General features: G+C 38.9%; 1 protein-coding gene across 1 annotated transcript in view; it reads left to right on the top strand.

Moving 5' to 3' along the window:
• The first annotated feature begins 349 nt into the window (after window positions 1-349).
• sema3h (sema domain, immunoglobulin domain (Ig), short basic domain, secreted, (semaphorin) 3H) overlaps window positions 350-18,464 on the top strand; it is a 68,192-nt gene continuing 50,077 nt past the window's right edge. Inside the window, exon 1 of the mRNA XM_014970251.2 lies at window positions 350-926. Within this exon, the coding sequence (XP_014825737.1) occupies window positions 812-926 (115 nt within the window). The 5' untranslated portion in view covers window positions 350-811. The remainder of the gene's footprint in view (window positions 927-18,464) is intronic.

Here is an 18,464-nt window from a genome sequence, read left to right as displayed (position 1 = left end):
AACAAACTTAGAGTTAACTGAATTTGTCTCGTTTTGCTTCTCTAAATCAATCTTGGTGTCTCATTCCAAGCTATTAGATTTATACACCTTACAATAAATAACACACCGAGGAGAAAACAATATTACAAGCAAGAGGTTGGGGGGGTGGAAAAAAAAGCAGTGGAGAAGACGTGAATAATGATGAAAACTGATTTGTCTGTCTCATTTCCACTTCAACTAGGTTTTCCCAGAACACTGAATAGCCAAGCTTGTCCACATTTGTGTGTGTGTGTGTGTGTTTGCGTGGGTGCGCGTATGCGTGTGGGTGTGGGTGTGTGTGTGTGTGTGTGTGTATGCTGGGTGGTCACGAAGATCTGGGATCTCTTCATTCTCCGCCTTCCACAGAGAGAAAGAGAAAAAGCACATGCAGAGGGGAGCTGGGGCAACACATGAACAGCAGAGAGCTGTCAAGCTGCGAGGAGGCAGCGGAGAGACGCCTCAGCCTTTTCTTGGAATACATTCTCCTCTTCATCTCTGAAGCCCACACGCGCATGTAAACTCACAAACACGCAGACGGGCTGTGGGTGACGCTTGTAGAAGAAGGAGGGAATTATTTTATGGATCTGGATGGAGGAGAGGCGGACACACTTGGACTGTTAAAAAAAACTGTTTTTGGATTCGGCTTCTTAGAGACTTGAACTCCTGGCAGATTGAAACTTTGTTTTATTTTGTGAGGCGTGTTAGTGGTGTTAGAGTGCAGGACTTGGTTCAGGAAGGAGACTCTGGAGCTGAGTGAGTTGTCTGAATCTGTCAGGTTTACCACTCAGTGCGCATGATGAGGAGGAAGATGTGTTGGCTGCTGACAGCGGTCCTGCTGGCCCACCTCGGAGGCGCTCTGACGGGAGCGTGGCGAGCAGCTCAACCAAGGCTGCAGTTTACACACTCCGGTAAGAGGAAACATGTGCTCCGAGTTTTTGTGATCTGACTGTTTTATATCCAGACACTATTTGTTACTTTCACTCTTCTTTCATCCTTTGTTTTTTAATCTCCTGTTGATTTAGTAGTAGAGAAATCACTTCTTGATTTTCTTTCTGTTTTGTATTATTAAATTATTAGCTAATGTCTGGTTTCAGAATGAAAATGTGTCTGAGGTCCTCATCACCACACCTTCTCTCAACACAAGGTCTCTCTAGACTTGTGAATTGTTGCCACTTGATGACTTTAAGAGCTTTGAGATGCAATGAGAGAAAACCTCTTACCCTTTTCATACATGCTTTTTGGTTTATTTTGTATTTTGTAAGATTGCTCTCATTGCTGTTGGAAAACTGAAATAAAACTAATATAGGGGAGAAGCAAAGCTCATAATGAAATAGTAGTTAAACCATTTTGTAGGTGAAAAAATGAATGAGGAAATGGGTTAAGCTGAATAAACCAAGCTTTTGATGCACTAGTTTAAGGTTAACCTTGGATTCTGTGACTTCACTGATTACTATTGCAGGCTTGGTAATGATTTTATTGCTCATTTATGCACCAGCTTGGCTAAGCTAAGTAAACGAAATAAACAAACTGAATGGCTTTAGCTTTGGGTCAGTTTGCTAGTTTACAGCCTGATTTAATGCCCATAAGTTGTCAATTTGTCTCTTCCTTCATCCATTTTATAAACAAACCATTTCATACCTATATGGGAAGCTGCACAGTCTATTAAATCATAATCATCATTGTAAATTATGAGTGTGAAAATTGCAGTTCATGTGGATGAAATGTTGGATAAAATATTATATTTAAGTTGCTAGGCATTCATATTCTGCATATTGACAACACATTTAGCCAGTTTGATGGACTCTTACTGCCCTTAATGGCAACAACAGATGTATATCTTTAACTCTTGAGGTGCTGTAGCTTATGGAGTATTAGAGACATTTTGCATTTTAAAGAAAAGTGTCAGGGCAATGTTGGTTTAATGCATTTGATATTTCTATAGCAAGTTTTTTACAATGTTATCTCAATTAAAATTGTCCTGATGCTGTGTATGGGATATCTGAACATTTTTTTAGTCAAGTATTTTTATGAATTAAAGAGTCGTAACAATTCTCAAATGTTGCAGATACTTTCATTTTACAAAAACTTGGTATTACACCATGATTCCATTTAAATCTGTTCTGATCCCTGTTTGTGTTGATTGACCCTATGAAATATAGACGATAATAACCCCAGATGTAGCTTATTAAAAGCTTTAATCTGCCTTTTGCTGGTATATTTCCTGTTTCAGAGTCATACAATCACTTTTCCTTGCCATATAAAAAATCAGTAGATTATAGAAAATTACTTAACGTGAATGCAAGTCACCCAACTTCTCGCATCATGGTGTCCCATGGGAGACGGCCACATTTCCTATCTGCCTTTTGTTTGCGAGTTTCTTGGTAAACAATCTGTTTCTGGCACACCCCAATCGGTATTATTAAAAAACGCACAAACAGAAAGGACTTTTATCCTTTAGTTGCAGATATTTTTTGTGTCATCAGAACAACAAAGATTATAGCTGCAAGTTTCCAATGGGGAATCATTTTATTGCTTTTAAATTTATTTCCTCTTGGTCTTTTGCCAACATCTTTGAAATATTTGTTGGCGTATTACTTTCACAACCAAGAACATCCTCCCTGTCATAAATTGACTCATTGTCGGCATCAGCCCCTACTGCGGATTTGGAAATGCGTGTGATCGTCAGATGGCACAAATCCCAGATTCAGATCCCAACCAAACTAGTTATTTCTTGGCCCTGTGGACGGATCTGGTAACCATAGTGAGATCCATGTGGTAGATGTTGGAAAACCTTGTCGATGGATTTAACAGAGCCTTGTGATAAATGAGAACGGATGGCAGGACGTCAATGAAATGTTAGCTATTTATTGGCTAAGAACTGCAGAGCGTTTGTTTTATTTCCCCTGTTTCTTCTCTCCATTCACTTTACAAAAATACCGAGTAAACACACACTGATGAACGATGGACCAGAGCTTAGACTCAGCAATAAAAAGTTGATGTTTCATGGATTTTAAACATCACGGATTTCTAGAGGTGCTGCATCAGCTGTCAGTAGTTAAGCTGTATGTGTTAACCTTGTGGGAGCGGCAGTGGGATTGGGTTGCCTCACTGGAGGATGGGAGGATTTCAACACGATGTCTCTGTGACAGAGGGTGGATTCGATGCTCTTGGAATCGTCTTGAGGCATTAAGCTTCACCAAACAGGGTGGGGCTTAACACTGTGACCCATTCAGGGTGATTTGTTGTTCGCCAGCAACAATCGTGACGGTCGCAAGTAATGAGAAAGCAAAGATCTGCTTGTAATTAAAACAGGATTTAGGTTTTGGCCTCTTAGTTCTTGTTACGATGAATCTCCTACAAATTAAAAGGATTGCCGAAGCATCCGAGCCCTCAGTTAAACCTAGGTAAACTCGGCCTCCTCTAATCATGTGGTGTGAGAAAGCAGCTGATTACATCTTCTTGCATAAGCTGAAGCTCAAAGTGTCTGTGTTGTAAATAAGCTGAGGCTAAACAAACATAACCTGGAAAAGACAAAAGAAAGGAAGACGGAGGGATTTGTTTGATTTTCTCAAGTGGGAATCTGTCCAATGGGACATGAGTGGGATTTGCTGAAGTATCTTCTTCTGAAAAGTATTTGCACCCTTAATTTTTTTTTTTTAGTTTTTACTTTTTTGCCACACTTGAATGTTCTACATTCTAAAACCCATTTTATTAACACACAAAGAGTAAAAGTAAACGCAATGGGGGGGGGGGAAACTATTCAAAGCAACTTTTCTGCTGCAAAGGCTGTGTCATCAGAACAACAAAGTTTTCCTAAACCAAGATTGTAGCTGCAAGTTTCCAGTGGGATATCATTGGTTGCAGCACCATGAACACACAGCAGATCCCAAAGCAGCAAACGGCCCTCACCACCATCACCCTGTCTTAGCTGATCTTCTGCTTTCTGAAATGCTGTTCTAGTTTTGCTGTGGATGTAAAGGATTACTGTCCATCCAATAGGTCCAACTTTGCTTTCTAGACTTGTCAGTAACTTTGTTTTTCCATCCATTCTTAAATTTCTTTAGATTGGGAACCAACATTTTGGTTTTTGAAATATTTTAGCCTGCTTTGTGTTGGGACAGGTTTGCTTAAGGTGTTTTTGTGATGCTGCAGGTCTAGCAGTGACCTGCAGCCTTTTCACATAGTATTGATTTGGGTAGCCTTTTCCCCAGTAATTAAGTAAATCATAATTTGCAAACAGACTTTTGCATTTATTCAAGTTATTTTTGATATTAAAATTTGCTTGATTATCTGAAACATTCCATTGTGACAGAAAAACCAGAAAAGAAGGAACCTTTACTGGGGTAAATCCTTTTCTCTCTGCACTGTAGCTGTGTGTGTGTGTGTGTGTGTGTGTGTGTGTGTGTGTGTGTGCGTGTGTGTGTGTGTGTGTGTGTGTGTGTGTGTGTGTGTGTAGGTGTGAAGGATGTAAGTCACGTGTTCCTGTACATCCCATTAGTCTGGTTGGATATGGGTAAAGATTTGTTATGATAAAAGCTTCTATATACGTCCATAAACGAAAGCTGCTTCGCTTTCAGGATGAGCGCTCACTCCTGTCTTTGTTTTGTGCTCCACTGAGGCAAATCCTTCTGTCTTTGAACAGCACAGATTTGTGTGTGTCCTATATCTACAATGGCCAATATGTCTGTCTTTGAACAGAGAGCAAAAAAGAAAAAAAAGTGTGATGGATGAAAGAACTGTGATGTCCGTCATTCTGTGTGTATATGTGTTTCCGCATGTGCTCTTTCTTTCTCTCCGCAGGAGATTCTACACTGTGGTCTTTCCTGCAATGTAGCTTTCACTCAGAGAGGATGGAGATTTTTCAGAAGGGAATTGCTGTAATTAGAGAAGGATTTGAGCTCCACTCAAACACTTTGACTCTGACGTTGTTTGGCAGCTCAAACAGGCTGCGTACAGTGGGATTTTCCTTTATCCGTGGGACTCGTAGTAGGAGACTAATTGAGAAACAAAACAGTGAAGTCTGACATTTAAATGAAGGATTTCACTGCTTTGGAGAAATAAATTGTGTCCTATAAAGATTTACGAAGCAAAAAGTAAGCAAAGCCCTGTAATTTAAGTGAGTGTGGAAGCTGTATAATAATGATAGAGTAACACAAGAAAAAGCAAGTGACTGAACGCCAAGGGATGATTAAAAAAGATGAAAAAGCGTAAATCTGCCAACCAATTTTATGTATTTGAGTGCAATAAAACATGTCATGCCATACTAATACTTGCAACTTCAATGAATTTTAAAAACGGGCGATGAAGTTTGGGTGCACATGCAGGGCTTTCTCTGAGGGCCACCAGCAAGTTGCAGGGAAACCACTTGCTTTTTGTGGCCATCATAAAGCTCCTACCATAAAACGACTTGGATCTTTTATCCGTTCGCTTCTTTTCAGAAATGCTGGAGCTTCTTTAAAAATGTTGCTCTCTGGCACTGAACAGTATTTTTATTTTTTATTTTTTTTTACCATAATCCACCAAATTTCACTCAGTATAAAGATTTTGCCATTTTAAGATTTAGCTAGTTGTTGATTTGAGGAAGAATTTAAGTGCAGTAATGAATTAAAGAGTAACCCAAAACCTGAATAATTTTGGGTTTTTTCTCCTTTATTATTTCACCCACTCTGTGCAATGCATTTTCAGTAAAACAGGCCCTCAGCATGCTGCTTTTATTACCATGCTTATCAGTTGGTATGGTATGGATACGTTTGAAATCCTCATTGACTCCTCTTAAAGCTCAATCTTTGTCTTGGTTGACTTAAAAACGCTACATGGTAGGTAGACTCTGCCTCTGTAGTGTCTTTTATAAATGCTTCAGTTGCTTCAAGCCGGAGGATCTACCCAAAAAGGCTCTGTGCATGATTTTACTAACATTTCTTTTGTGTATTAAACAGGAAGAACATTAAGTCAATTGACCTTTAGGCAAATGAATATTTTAGTGTGTTCTATTTGTTACCCCAGATGGGAATTGAACCCCAATCATGGTTTACGAGCCCAAGGCCTAGAAGGTCACAAGAGTACAAGAAGCATTGACCAGCAACGATGCTTCTTTTAATGACTGAGGGGGTTGGGCATTCAGACTTATAAACTGTAAGAACAATCAGTTGCCGGCAGAGATCTAATCCATTCACCCTTCACAATCAACTCTTAGTCCAGCACCGTGCAGTACCAACCCTCAGTACATGTCACTGTTGATAATGTGGCTGATGTTGTTCTCTTGCTTGATGTGTTTAAAAAGAGCTTTAAATTAAATGCATGGATCACTATTCCAAACTTGTGTAACTTCTGAATAGCAGCAGAGTCCAGATAAACAACCTATGTAGCTCTTAAAGCAAAATCGTGGAACGATGATGGAAGTCAGTATGTTAAACTATCATCTTTTAGTAAATGAAACATCTTGGTTGTGCTAAAGCAGTTAAGAAACACTGAGCAGCACTAACAATCTGTAGCTTGTCTTCCTCTAGATTAATTTTGACAAATGGAGACAAACTATACCAGGTGGGACTAAGCAATCTAGAGCTGGGAAACGTGGATATGACTTTAACAACTCCACGAGCTGGTTCCAACTCGGAGTTTAATCTTTTATCTACTTTTACTAATCAATTGGCACAAGTAAGTTAAGAAAACTGTAAAAACATATTAGTTGAGACTCAGATCCACAACCATGGCTTAGGAATCCAGTACCATACCCATGAGGCCACTGAAGTGCATCTACTTGGATACATAAGCCAAAGGAACAGCCACTCTTTTCCTCTTGCACAAAGGACAAGGTGGATCTACCTTGTCCTTTGTGTATAGAGCTGCTGATAAAATGTCAAAAATTATTGTTTTGTCTGTTAAGAGGCCACTGAGTTTGCTATTAGCCATGCTAGAACACAATCAGAACCACAGTACATGAATTCAGGTTCAATTCATGCATAAATAAGATGATTTGGCCTTAAATTTAATCAACCTATGCATAGTGGTGGTTCTTTTACCAAATGAAATCCTGAATAAATAATATTTGCGTTATACAAAGTTGCAGGTCTGTGTGGACAGAAAGGAACTATCCAAAACCCAAACAAAAATAAAGTTAAATAGAAAGCTCATGCTTCACTAAAAGGTCTTCGTATATTCAAACAGAGCTCCACTAAACTGGACAGAAAGAAAGATCAAAATACATGAATCATTTTCTGATTATATCCTGCACCACACCGTCATCTGTCTTTTAATAACAAAACCAAACCTGTAGGCTAACACACACCAACTCCTGTGTAATAAGACTATCTCTACCTCACTCACACACACACACACACACACACACACACACACACACACACTCTGACAAAAGAGGCATTTTAATGCAAAATGTTTTGTGAAACATGTCCTTTGTCCACGCAAGAGACTGCTGTTGCACACAGAGGAAAAAAAACATTTTTACTTTTAAACACTAGCTAGCGTACTTAAGACTTGTTTTTATGCATGCAAAATAAAAGGACGCAAATGTTTTATATGTGCCTCTTGTCGCCGAATGCATATAAATATTCCATCATCACTGGCACCTCCTTTTAAATTCATGGCAATAAAATCTTCCGCACTGTTAGAAAATAAAACTATGCCTGCTTTATTAAGTCAGCTTGAATCTATTAGCTCCCACAGAGGCTCAGTCATGTTTTATTCATGCAGGATTCACTTCACGAATTGGTTTGCCCGAGACGTTTATGTTTATCAGTCACAGGAGATTATTGGGAGTACATGTAAGTTGTTTTTGGTATGAATAGAGATTTTACCTCCAAGCTGCTGACAAGTTATAATGGTTATGCAAAGTTCCCCCCGCTGTTTCTTTGTGGACAAACATCCACACTTTAATGTAAGTCAGGGGAATGGCATTAGCATGCAGGTTGTTTGGGTGTTTTAGATGGAGTACATTAAATCATAGCTGTGAAGATGCATATTTGCTCATGTGGGTGTTTCTGTTTCCGTGTATGTTTTGTTACAGATAGACGAGGTGGTCACATATATTAGCTGCATTTCCCATATGTTCTCAAATATCTTAATTTTTTGTGCAAATGTTTGTTTTCCTGAATTAGAGAGTATAATCAGCCTTAAGCTAACACAGTTAGCAGCAAAATGCAGGAAAAGCAGCACAAACACATTGCTTTGCAGTACATCCGCATTCACAGTTTGTTAATAACATTTATCACATTTGATCACATTACAACTGAAACTTTCAATGGATTTTATTCTGATGGACCAACACAAAACTACTAATGACTTTATTAATCAATTCAAATGTGTTAAAGTAGAAAAACAACAGGTGCAGGACACCGGCCTTTGAGTTTGGCGAACTTGAACACTGCACATTACTCTGAACACACCATCCCCAAGGTGAAACACAGTGATGGCAGCATCATGCTGTGAGGATGTTCTTCAACATAAAGTTTATCAGAGTTGATGGGGAATATAGTTGTAAATAAGCAGAGGCCAAAACTGAGAGAAAATCTACTAAAGGCTTTTAAAGTCTCAAAGTTTTGTCACAGCAGGACAGCAACCCTAAACCTACAGAGAGAGCTGGCGGGGATCAATTCAGTTCAAATCTTATTAACATGTTAGAATGGTCTAGTCAAAGTCCAGATCTAATACAAGTGAAGTTTTACGATGTAAAATGCCTCAGCAAAGTATTAACTCACCCAGGTGGCCTGGAAACTAATTCACATCATATTCCCGTACTTTCTACTACTTTTGTTTTGGTTTCTGACGTAAAATCATACAATCCCTGTGAAATATAGTAAAGTTTGCTGTTGTAAAGAGAAAACAGAAAAAAAAAGTTCAGTGGGTGTGGATATATATACTAGACAGTGTATTTGCTATAAGATTTATTATTTATGTCCTCAGTCTCGATGATGATATTTCCCTTGTATGAGGGAGGTTCCAGTGCCTGGTGCACGTAACACATCCTCCCTAACTTTCCCCAACTTCACCTTTCTCTCATGTTTTCTTTGTGTAGTTCAGTAATAAAGCACAAAAGCTTTCAAAGCAGTATTAAAATCAAGAGATACTCTATTATTCATACATTCTTTCAGATCTGTTCCTATCTAGGCCAGTGCTTTCCAGGCTGTGGGCTGGGGATGCAGCTGAAATGTAGATTTCACTGGGACGTTCATCTAGCACACACTCCGGATATTCTTTGTTATTAATTTTAATGGAACCCAAGTGGTGACAGTAACATCACTTGCCACTGTTAAGTCAAACGACAGCTGATTCTTCACCCTCCATTTCAGAATATTTTTAAGCAGAGGCGCCCCTGTCGTCTGGAAGGAGTCCTAATTTACTGGTGGCTCGCATCGCAAATAGGCAAAAATAAAAAGTGTCGCATATCTAGAAGTGTTGTTTGTAGGGAAAAAAAAAACTTTTTGCTTTTGCTCTGCTGCTATCTGAAGCTTAATTTTCTGCAATAGATGGAGGCACTCTTTAAATATCCCTGCAGCTCAACTTTACGTAGTTATTAAAACTTTGAAAACACTCATGAGAAACTCAATGCTTGTGGGTTTCTCCCCTCTATGGACAGAGACAGTTAATGGGGTCTAATTAAAACCTTGTTTTGGCAACAACCTCCGACAACAGTGGACATGCTCTAAATTCACCCTTGGGACAATTTCCGACGCTAATATCTGAAGCCATCTTTAGCCGGGGGGTCCATAATTAAAGAATCACAATGTCGAATTTCTACCAATTTCCCCCAAGTATTAATTTACTCTAATCTGACCCGACTTCACTGTATTTCTTTCTGCTTCCCTCAGAGATTTTAGTGTTTATCATTATTTCTTTAAAACTTGGGAAAATTGAGAAAAAGTTTTACTCATGTAATCCAAGGGCTGTTTACAATTTCCAAAGGAATTCAATGCTGCGCTACTTTTAAAGCAAAGTAAGACCGAATTAAAACTAAATACAAAAAAAAAAGAGTCCAATGTAACACAATCTAGATATGTTTTATTGCCTCTCTCTTCAGCATCCTGCAGACGTATATTTCTCACAGCATTCCTTTCACCCCGGCAGCATTAGCGTTTCTAATCCACAAAGGCACACTTGACTTGTCGGCCTGCTAGAAACCAGAAGCAGATGGGATCAGCAGCGTCAGACTCACTCTGACCATTAGTTTACCTCATTAGCTGTAGATTAGAGCGAGATGGAGACGCAGGATATGAGGGTGTGTTCAGAGATGGAGCGAATACTCTGAGGGTCATTTCAAAGTGTCTGTAGGAATGTGTATTTTTAGTTCATGCTTTTGGTATTTAGGTTTTACTTAAAAAGACAGGAAAGTCAGAAGAAGTTTTTTTTTCCTTTTTTTGCGCAGTTTTTCTTCACATATGTGCCTAACAGCAGGTGATTTTTCTGCTGAAGATGCGCTCTCGCAGCGTGAGCTATTAGAGGGGGGCAGAAGGGGAGAAGCATCTGTCTGTACAGTCTGAAGGAGGCAGGACCTGATGTGAAAACTGAAGGGTTTACTGTGCTGCTCCCCTCACCCACAGTATAATAAAACCATAACAAAACAGAAAGTAGCTTGATGGATCACATGGATTAAAGAAGCACTGGCATGAAATGAGATTTCAGAAAAGTGTCCGCCAGAATTTTTAACCTTTTATAGCTTCTGTGCTGATGTTCCCATGACTGTGTACTAAAAAAAGAGAAACCACAAGAATCTGATCCTCTCTATTTTGTCAGTGATGGAGAGATCAGACATGTGCCACAAAAGGCTGAAAGTCGGACTTCCTTTTCCTGTTTAAAAATGAGAGGATGTAGAGTGACAGATAGGGGAGCTTTATCATCTAGCTTGGCTTTAAAGCACAGATTCTTCATAAAACTGACTTTCAAAGCCGACTGTAAATCACTGCAGACATCACGACTACCACTAACCTTCACAGGGCAGCTACTATTTTCAGAAAGCGCCCATTTGTAAAATGTTGGGGTATTTTATTGCCTCTTTTCCTAACTAATTCTTTACATTTTAAATGCTTTGAAGTTCAGCCAAGAAGCAGAAGCCAGAGACAATTTGAAAGCTGCAGACATTTATTTTATTTTTTTTTACCTTAGTGCAGACATTTGGAAACTCCAAGAAAGTGCTGCATTAACTAATTCTGTGGAGAAAACACTGCAGTGATTTTTCTGCGAGTTGCCGGCCCGGACCGATTGGCTCGGGTCCACAGAGTCATAAAGTATCAGGTTCAGCAGGAACAAAGACACATTGCCACACTGAATCAAAATCTAATGTGGCATAACAAGCCATTCCCGACTCATTTACCCACAGGAATGAATTGAGCATGCTTTTCAGTTCAATAAAATTCAATTCAGTTCATTTGCAGCACAAATTCTAAACAAATGTCAGTAAAAATCCAGTTACGTAGAATAAAATTTTGTTCAAGTTTAGATCACCTTTAGTGCAATTAATCCCAAAACCGCTTCCATTATTTATTTTAAAAGTTTAACTTGGATCATTTTGATGATACTTCCCAAACCTGTTGCAGAAAGCTGTCAAAGCAATGTGAGTTTGTTGGAAAATTACAATAACACTCGAAACAATTCAAGCTAACAGCTGGTCTGTCAGTTTCATCAGCTGATTGTGAATCTGCCAGGATTTTTGAAGCAACAACACGACCTGGAGAGACGGATAATATACCATCTTTGATGCTGTGCAGCTGACAGTCTGAGTTTACTCTATACTTGGCAGAGCTAGAGAGGACTGGAGGATTGATACAGCTGACAGACTCTACCAGCGTAACTTCACAAAGGAAACTGGAGGTTATTTGGCTGAAAAAAACAAAACACAGCACCAAATGTAACAACGGTGTGTTGTGAAATAGTCAGCAGTTAAACCCACTTGCACTTTAAATCCAACTACATTGACATTTTCATTTTGAGTTTTTCTGAGGAGTGGAAACAACTGATGACCAATTTTTGTGTCTTCCACTACTCCAAGGATTTATTCTCTTATTTATTTATGGTTATTGTCATCTTCTTACAACAGGTGAGGGAACTCTGGCTTATAATAACTTCACTTAAAAAAAAATCAAAATGATCTCTTTAAGCTCGTTGAAGCTTTGGGTCAATCATACCTCCATATTGGACCCACAAGCTGACTTTTTGTCCCAACCTCCTTCAGTTTTGTACCAATATATTAATCATTTTATATCATAAAGATGCTCAAATCTCATTATTTAGTTGACATGGTCATATTTGTATGAAATGTTATTTTGATTTTACATTATATCCTGCTTACCTTGACTTACAGTCTGCTCTCTGTTTTGGCCTGTTGATTCCTGTAAACCATAAGAAATGACGACTTCTTATCAAACCAAATTAATTCAAAATTACCTTGTGCTGTGATGTTATTGGGAACTTATTGAAGCTACAGTTCCTTGCAGTAGACCAGGAGTTGATTTCAGACAATTGCTGAAACTGTTCATTTGTCAAACTGGATGAAACGTTTCCAAGGTTCCATGTTGACGTCTGGTTGGTACAAAATGTCCTCCAGCAGACGGCTACTTTTCATGGTGGAAAAGTGAGAACCCCAAACCTGTAAAAGTACCAAATGGGACTATTTCACCTCTGAATGACTTACCTTCACATTTCTCTCAAACAACTTGATCTAAATGTCAATCCAATTGGTGGGGCTTCATGGGAAAAGCCAGAAGACTCTAATGTTGCCTTAAGATGAGTAAACGATAAGAATCTGCTAGAATTTACCCCCGAAACAATTTTCTGATGCGTTTGAGCTACAGAAACATTTTCTGCAAAATTAGTGAATTTTGCTAACATTCAGCCTGATTAACAATTGATCAATATGTGTATAAAATTTTTCTAAATTTAAATAGAGATGTTGCGCTACAAGGAAAAAAATGACAAACATGTTCACTTGGACTATTATAAAGGAAGTTTGGGAGTTCATGTTCTTAAACCAAATAAATGAGCTTAAGTACGAGGAAAATACCATTGTATAGAAATATTTCATCTATGTGAACCAGCATGAAAACATTATTCTGAGTCAGGCTGGGCTGACGTGAACTACAAGTCAGACAACAAGGAATAACCCCCTTCACCCTCCCCACCCCCAAAAAACAACAAAAAACAAATTAGATTAAATGTAAACAATAGCCAGACTGTATTGTGTGTATGCAGCATCACGTTGACCTAAACCCAACAGTTTGATGATGATAAATACTCATTCGTCAAAAGGTCGGGGGTCAAGCTGTCCACGTGGGTCTGCTCTGTGGGTGATGCAGTCCAGACCTAGTGTGTCTGTGCTTGCCTGTAACTCTGTACTGGTGTGTGTGTGTGTGTGTGTGTGTGTGTGTATCCGTGTTAAAGGATTTGAACTGAAATGGAGCAGCACGGCGCATTAAGCAGAGCTTGTTTGTGTGTGTATATTTTTCTATGTTGGCTGAAGTTGTGGAGCACAAATTGGGGTCGGGAGCCATCAGAAAAGTGATGATGTTGACAGGTTAAAAGATGACTCTAACCTTTTAGAAAAATAAAAGAGAGAAACGAGTCCCGGTCCCGGAGAAAAAGTGGTCCCACATAGAGAGTGAGGGCGCTTGAGCAGTAATGAGGGGCTGGATTTGCACATGTATGTGGCATCGTGTGAGGGACGAAGCAGACAATTAATCCTGCATCTGGGAAAATTTACAGTGTCCCAGTGGATAGATAACGACATTGTGACCTCAAACACAATGACTGTCTATTATGGATTGAGCCACTCTTGTCACAGCGGGAGGTTAAGACACCAAGACGACCTTCTCCAGCACATTCAGGCACTCTGTGAAAGACAGACCATGAGGGCACTTATACTTAACAAAACAGTGCCACTTCTTTTTTTTGAACACTCGTATAGACACGAGTGTTCGACAAGATTGCATGTGCGCTCATGTCTCCATCCGAGTGCCCATCTGTGTGCCTATAGGCTTTGTTCCCAAGCTTCTGCAGGCCTCCCACTGTAATTGCACCAGTAATTGTGAAGTGATAACCCCATTTCCACAGGAAATGTGCCCCGGTTTCCTCACCCCCCGCGTCTCATTCCTGCCCCTCCAACGACACCCTCCTCTTGTGGCGCAGCCAACAAAGTCCTCCCTTTGGGAACACTGCACCAGACAGCTAAAGTTCCCTGGGGCTCAGTGAGCAGACAAACAGACTGACAAAGACAGATGCTCACAAAGACACAGAAACAAAGGTACACACATGTGTAGATCCTTAATACTCTCACATGGACAATGCTTTAGGCTGGAGGAGAATAATTGGACAGATTAATGGTAAAGGAAGCTTGTGTTTGCACGTTAAAAGGCTTCGCAATAAGGAATATAATATATAATAGTTGGAGTCTAAAGGTAGAGATAATGTTTATTTCATCGCCATCTACTTTTCATTTCTTTTGAAATATTTTGCAGCTCTTAGGAGGTTTCGGATGGAAACCATTTGAAGTGAATCTAACTATTCATAAACTCCAGCCCCTGGAGACCGGGACGTCACATCTGTCCTCAAATGCTCTTGCTATGCCAGCATGGAAAAACTGCTCTGACATTCTCCGCACCGTGTGCCAAAAGGATTTTTTCCTGTCATTCCTAACTTATGACCACCACGCATCGTGGCTGAGTGCCTCACCTTGACAACAACAGCTGTGCTCAGATCTATCAGCCTCAATCTACAAAAACCCCCAACAAAAAACACACATATAAGACACCATTCAAAAGTATTCAATTAGGTTCTTTTTTTCACATTTGAACCACAGACCAGGGGGGATTATGCTGTATATAATAGACAAAGTAGCCCATGACTGAGAAGTGAAAAGATCCATATTTTTGTATTTCTTGTACAAGTGGAAATCTGAAATGAATGCATGTATTTGTTTTCAGCCGTTCTAAATCAAAATTTTGCAGAACCAACATGTTTCTGCAATTGCAGCTTAAAGTCCTTTGGGATGTGTTTGTATAAGGTTTGCATATATTTCTAGTATTTTATAATTTCTTATTGTGTCTAAGTCTGTACTTTGACTGGGCCATCCTACCACATGTTCTAATCACTTTAACCCTTTCACTGTGTGTTCCACGCTAGCTGTAAGTTTCATGAAGAACGTTATGCTATCCTCCTCATGTTTCACCATGGTGTCTTTACAGTGATAGTTTTCCTCCACACGATAAAGTACGTTAACATTTTTGTTTGTAGTCTGACACAATGTGAACACAATCTTTATTGTTATTCCTTGGTATATTTTTAATTCAAAAAGACAAACAAAATCAAAACAGGACTGCAGGGATGCTGTTTTAGCAGCTGGAGGAAACAAACACATCAATAGCCGTAAGCATGGCTTATCTAGTCTAAAATAAGAAATAACAGTGTGGATTTTGCAGTGCCAGACTCTGCTGTACTTCTATAATTTCTTTTTTTTTTCTTTTAAAAATCCAGTAAACATTTATTATTTTTTTTCCCAGAGTTTTAATATTTGAAACTTGGATCTCGCTGGGCATTGATTCGTCCTCCAAATCCGCAGCAAAAAAAAAAAAGAAAGAAAAAAAAAGTAATTGCATGGAAAAGTGGAGCAGAGAAAAAGGAAGACACCTTCAAACTCTCTGACAGCTCTCTTTAAAATTGCAAGTAGGGCACTGGCCTTGGAAGAAGATGAGAAGTGAAGCTGTAGCTTAGAGCAGAGCTACTGTATGCTTCAGGCATCCTAAGCAGAGCCAGCAGACACCTGCTTGCTAATTTTAAAGCTACTTTCACTTTGTCTTCTGTTCAGTTCCCTTTACGTTTTATCATACGTTTTCCTCTTGTCTTTCATAACTACTCCAACTCTAGCCAAATGAATCAAATTAAAGTGTTATTGATTCACGTCTCTCCATTATGTAGCATGTGATTATTTGCACTGAAACGCCATGTGGCAAATTGAATAAAGCAGCCTGAGCTCGGTGATTATGTCATGATAAACTGTTGCCAAGTGCTTCTTCAGAGGAAATTGTCAGATCTTTTAATGCAAAAACACCCCGGGGTGCCTTTTGTTATGGAGATATATTAACAACACGGAATCTGACTGATGCAAGTTTTCAGGGCTGACACATTTTCTTGTTTTGATTATGCAGGTTTCACAGATTTAGTTTTGGTGAAACGTCCATGAGTCAAAACTATTATTTAACACCTACTTAGGAAGCTTAAATGCATCATGAAGAATTACCTCCAATGCTTAACTGAGTCTTTTTTTCTTAATATTAATTTGGCCTTGCTAGCTTAACAGCACACAGATGCATTTGCTTGTCTGAGCGTCTGAGAGAGGGAATGTTCTGCAGTGCAGGAATGTCCTCAGCTGCATCACAAGCCGCACATTTTCTATAATCACATTGAGGTCCGTCAGTGCTCCCATGACCAGCAGCCTTTAATCTAATGTTCACCATGGACAAAAATACGTGGCCGCTGACAAAACACACGTTCATCCGAACACACACCTATGAACACGGTGTAAACAACACACTTACAGAGGCAAATGTGGACAGGCAGAGCCATCCACTGAAAGAAAGGGACCATTCATGCACAGGTTTTAGCGTGTAGGCACAGACTTGTGGGATTATGGCGCAGGACGTCTGTTCCTTTACACCGTAACCTTTTCCGTCTTTGATTCCCAGCGACAGGAGTCAGAGGCCAATTGGCTCTGATCAGAGGTCAAGAACTTTCTCTACCCTGCTGTCAACTTGATGCTTATAAGGCCTGCTGCGCTTTTCAATCGTGTGTGTGTGTATGTGTGTGTGTGTGTGTGTGTGTGTACTCTTTAAAGTGTTTGAACAGATTGCGCTTTCCCTGACCACAACTGACCATTGCCTTCCCAGTTATAACAGCCTGCTAATTCATTTTCTCTGCATTATCTCTTCTTAATCTTTAACATAGCAGCAGATAATTGTTATTCCAACCAATTATTTGCCTTATTAGTCATGAAAGTATTAAATTACAATACATTTGTGATACATTGTACTGCCCTAAGTACAGCGGTGTAACCAATCAACTTTAACAACATAAAGACATTGAGTTTTAAAATTATAAATATGCATCGTACTGCCTCATGATGGTGAATTTTTTGGTGGAAAAAGAAATGTTTTATTTTTCTCCAAGATGAAACCCTGACATCTTGCACATGAATATATATTTTCCAACATCTGTAGGATTATAAATTGTGGTCTTAACAAAGATTAATGGGATTGATGGGATATTTTTTGCCAGTAAATGAAGTTGTAGAACATTTTAAACACTGTGCTACAAATAACTATTAATGCATTAAAGTCAATATTTGTTTAATATTTTACATAACTAAGACTGATTGCTAATATTTTCCAGCTGCCCAAAAATTGTTACATGCAACACAGCTCATCTTTGTGTATTTTCCATAAATAAAACAGGCATTTAAGGGCTACAGTGATCAAAATTATAGAAAGTTTTGAACAGATCCTAAGTGGCTTAAGATATGTAAGCAGAGAAAAACAAAATTAAAGTTTTATTTAGCATTATTTTGGAATTTTCTTTTGATCTCTTAAACATATGAAGTTGAATTTCAAAATTTGTGAAAGAAAATGTTTCTTACTAAAAAGTGTGCCAAGTGCAGTAATGCAGCAAAAATAATTGATTTATCAACTAAAAAATGTAAACAAATGGACCAAAATGTCCATAATCATATCAGAGTTAAACTGATAATGATGTTTCAAGGACAATAACAGTATTATGTTTTCAGAAAACGTACAGTTCACAACAACAAGACTATTAACAGGATTAGTAGCAAATAGTAATAACTAGGATGAATCATAATCATAAGAAAAAGTTAAAACGAGTAATTAGATTTCTGCGTTTTTCTATTGAACTCATAAGAAATGTCACGCAATGTAAAGTTGAAGCACTTTTATTGACCACCGTCTGTATTCTGGCTGCCCTAAAGTTAGTGAACGTTTCAGAAGTCATTACAGAACTACTCAATAAAACCTGCAGGGTGGGTCCAAATGATCTATTCTGAGGAACCATGTGAAAAATAACTTCATACCTGTGGCAGCTACCGACACTAAAAGCATTTTTTTCCCCAGAGTATAAATCGCCATTTGATGACTTTCTCTCATGCCTTTTTTTTAATGCCCTACTCTGTATGCTGTATAGCAATTTGCTATTTTGTGTCAAATTGTTCCTCCATCTCTCAGTGTTGTTCAAAGGCATTATATGAGCTGCGAGTTGTTTTGAAAGAAATCAATTCCAATCCAGAGTTTCTGAAAAGGTTGCGGAGCTGGGGAGTGAAATTGCCCGTGGGCGAGTCAAATCATCAAATTGTCTCTGAAACTTTTGCTCTCTGGTCTTTAAGAACACTTTCTCAAAACTTCCATCTGGAAAGTTATTGCAGGCTGGAACGAGAGCAGGCTCAT

The sequence above is a fragment of the Poecilia mexicana genome, unplaced genomic scaffold (genome assembly GCF_051168715.1).
Source record: "Poecilia mexicana isolate PSO_F unplaced genomic scaffold, ASM5116871v1 scaffold_7, whole genome shotgun sequence".
NCBI lineage: Eukaryota > Metazoa > Chordata > Actinopteri > Cyprinodontiformes > Poeciliidae > Poecilia > Poecilia mexicana.
The sequence above is the reverse complement of the archived record's forward strand: the minus strand, read 5'-3'. Positions and strand labels throughout refer to the sequence as shown.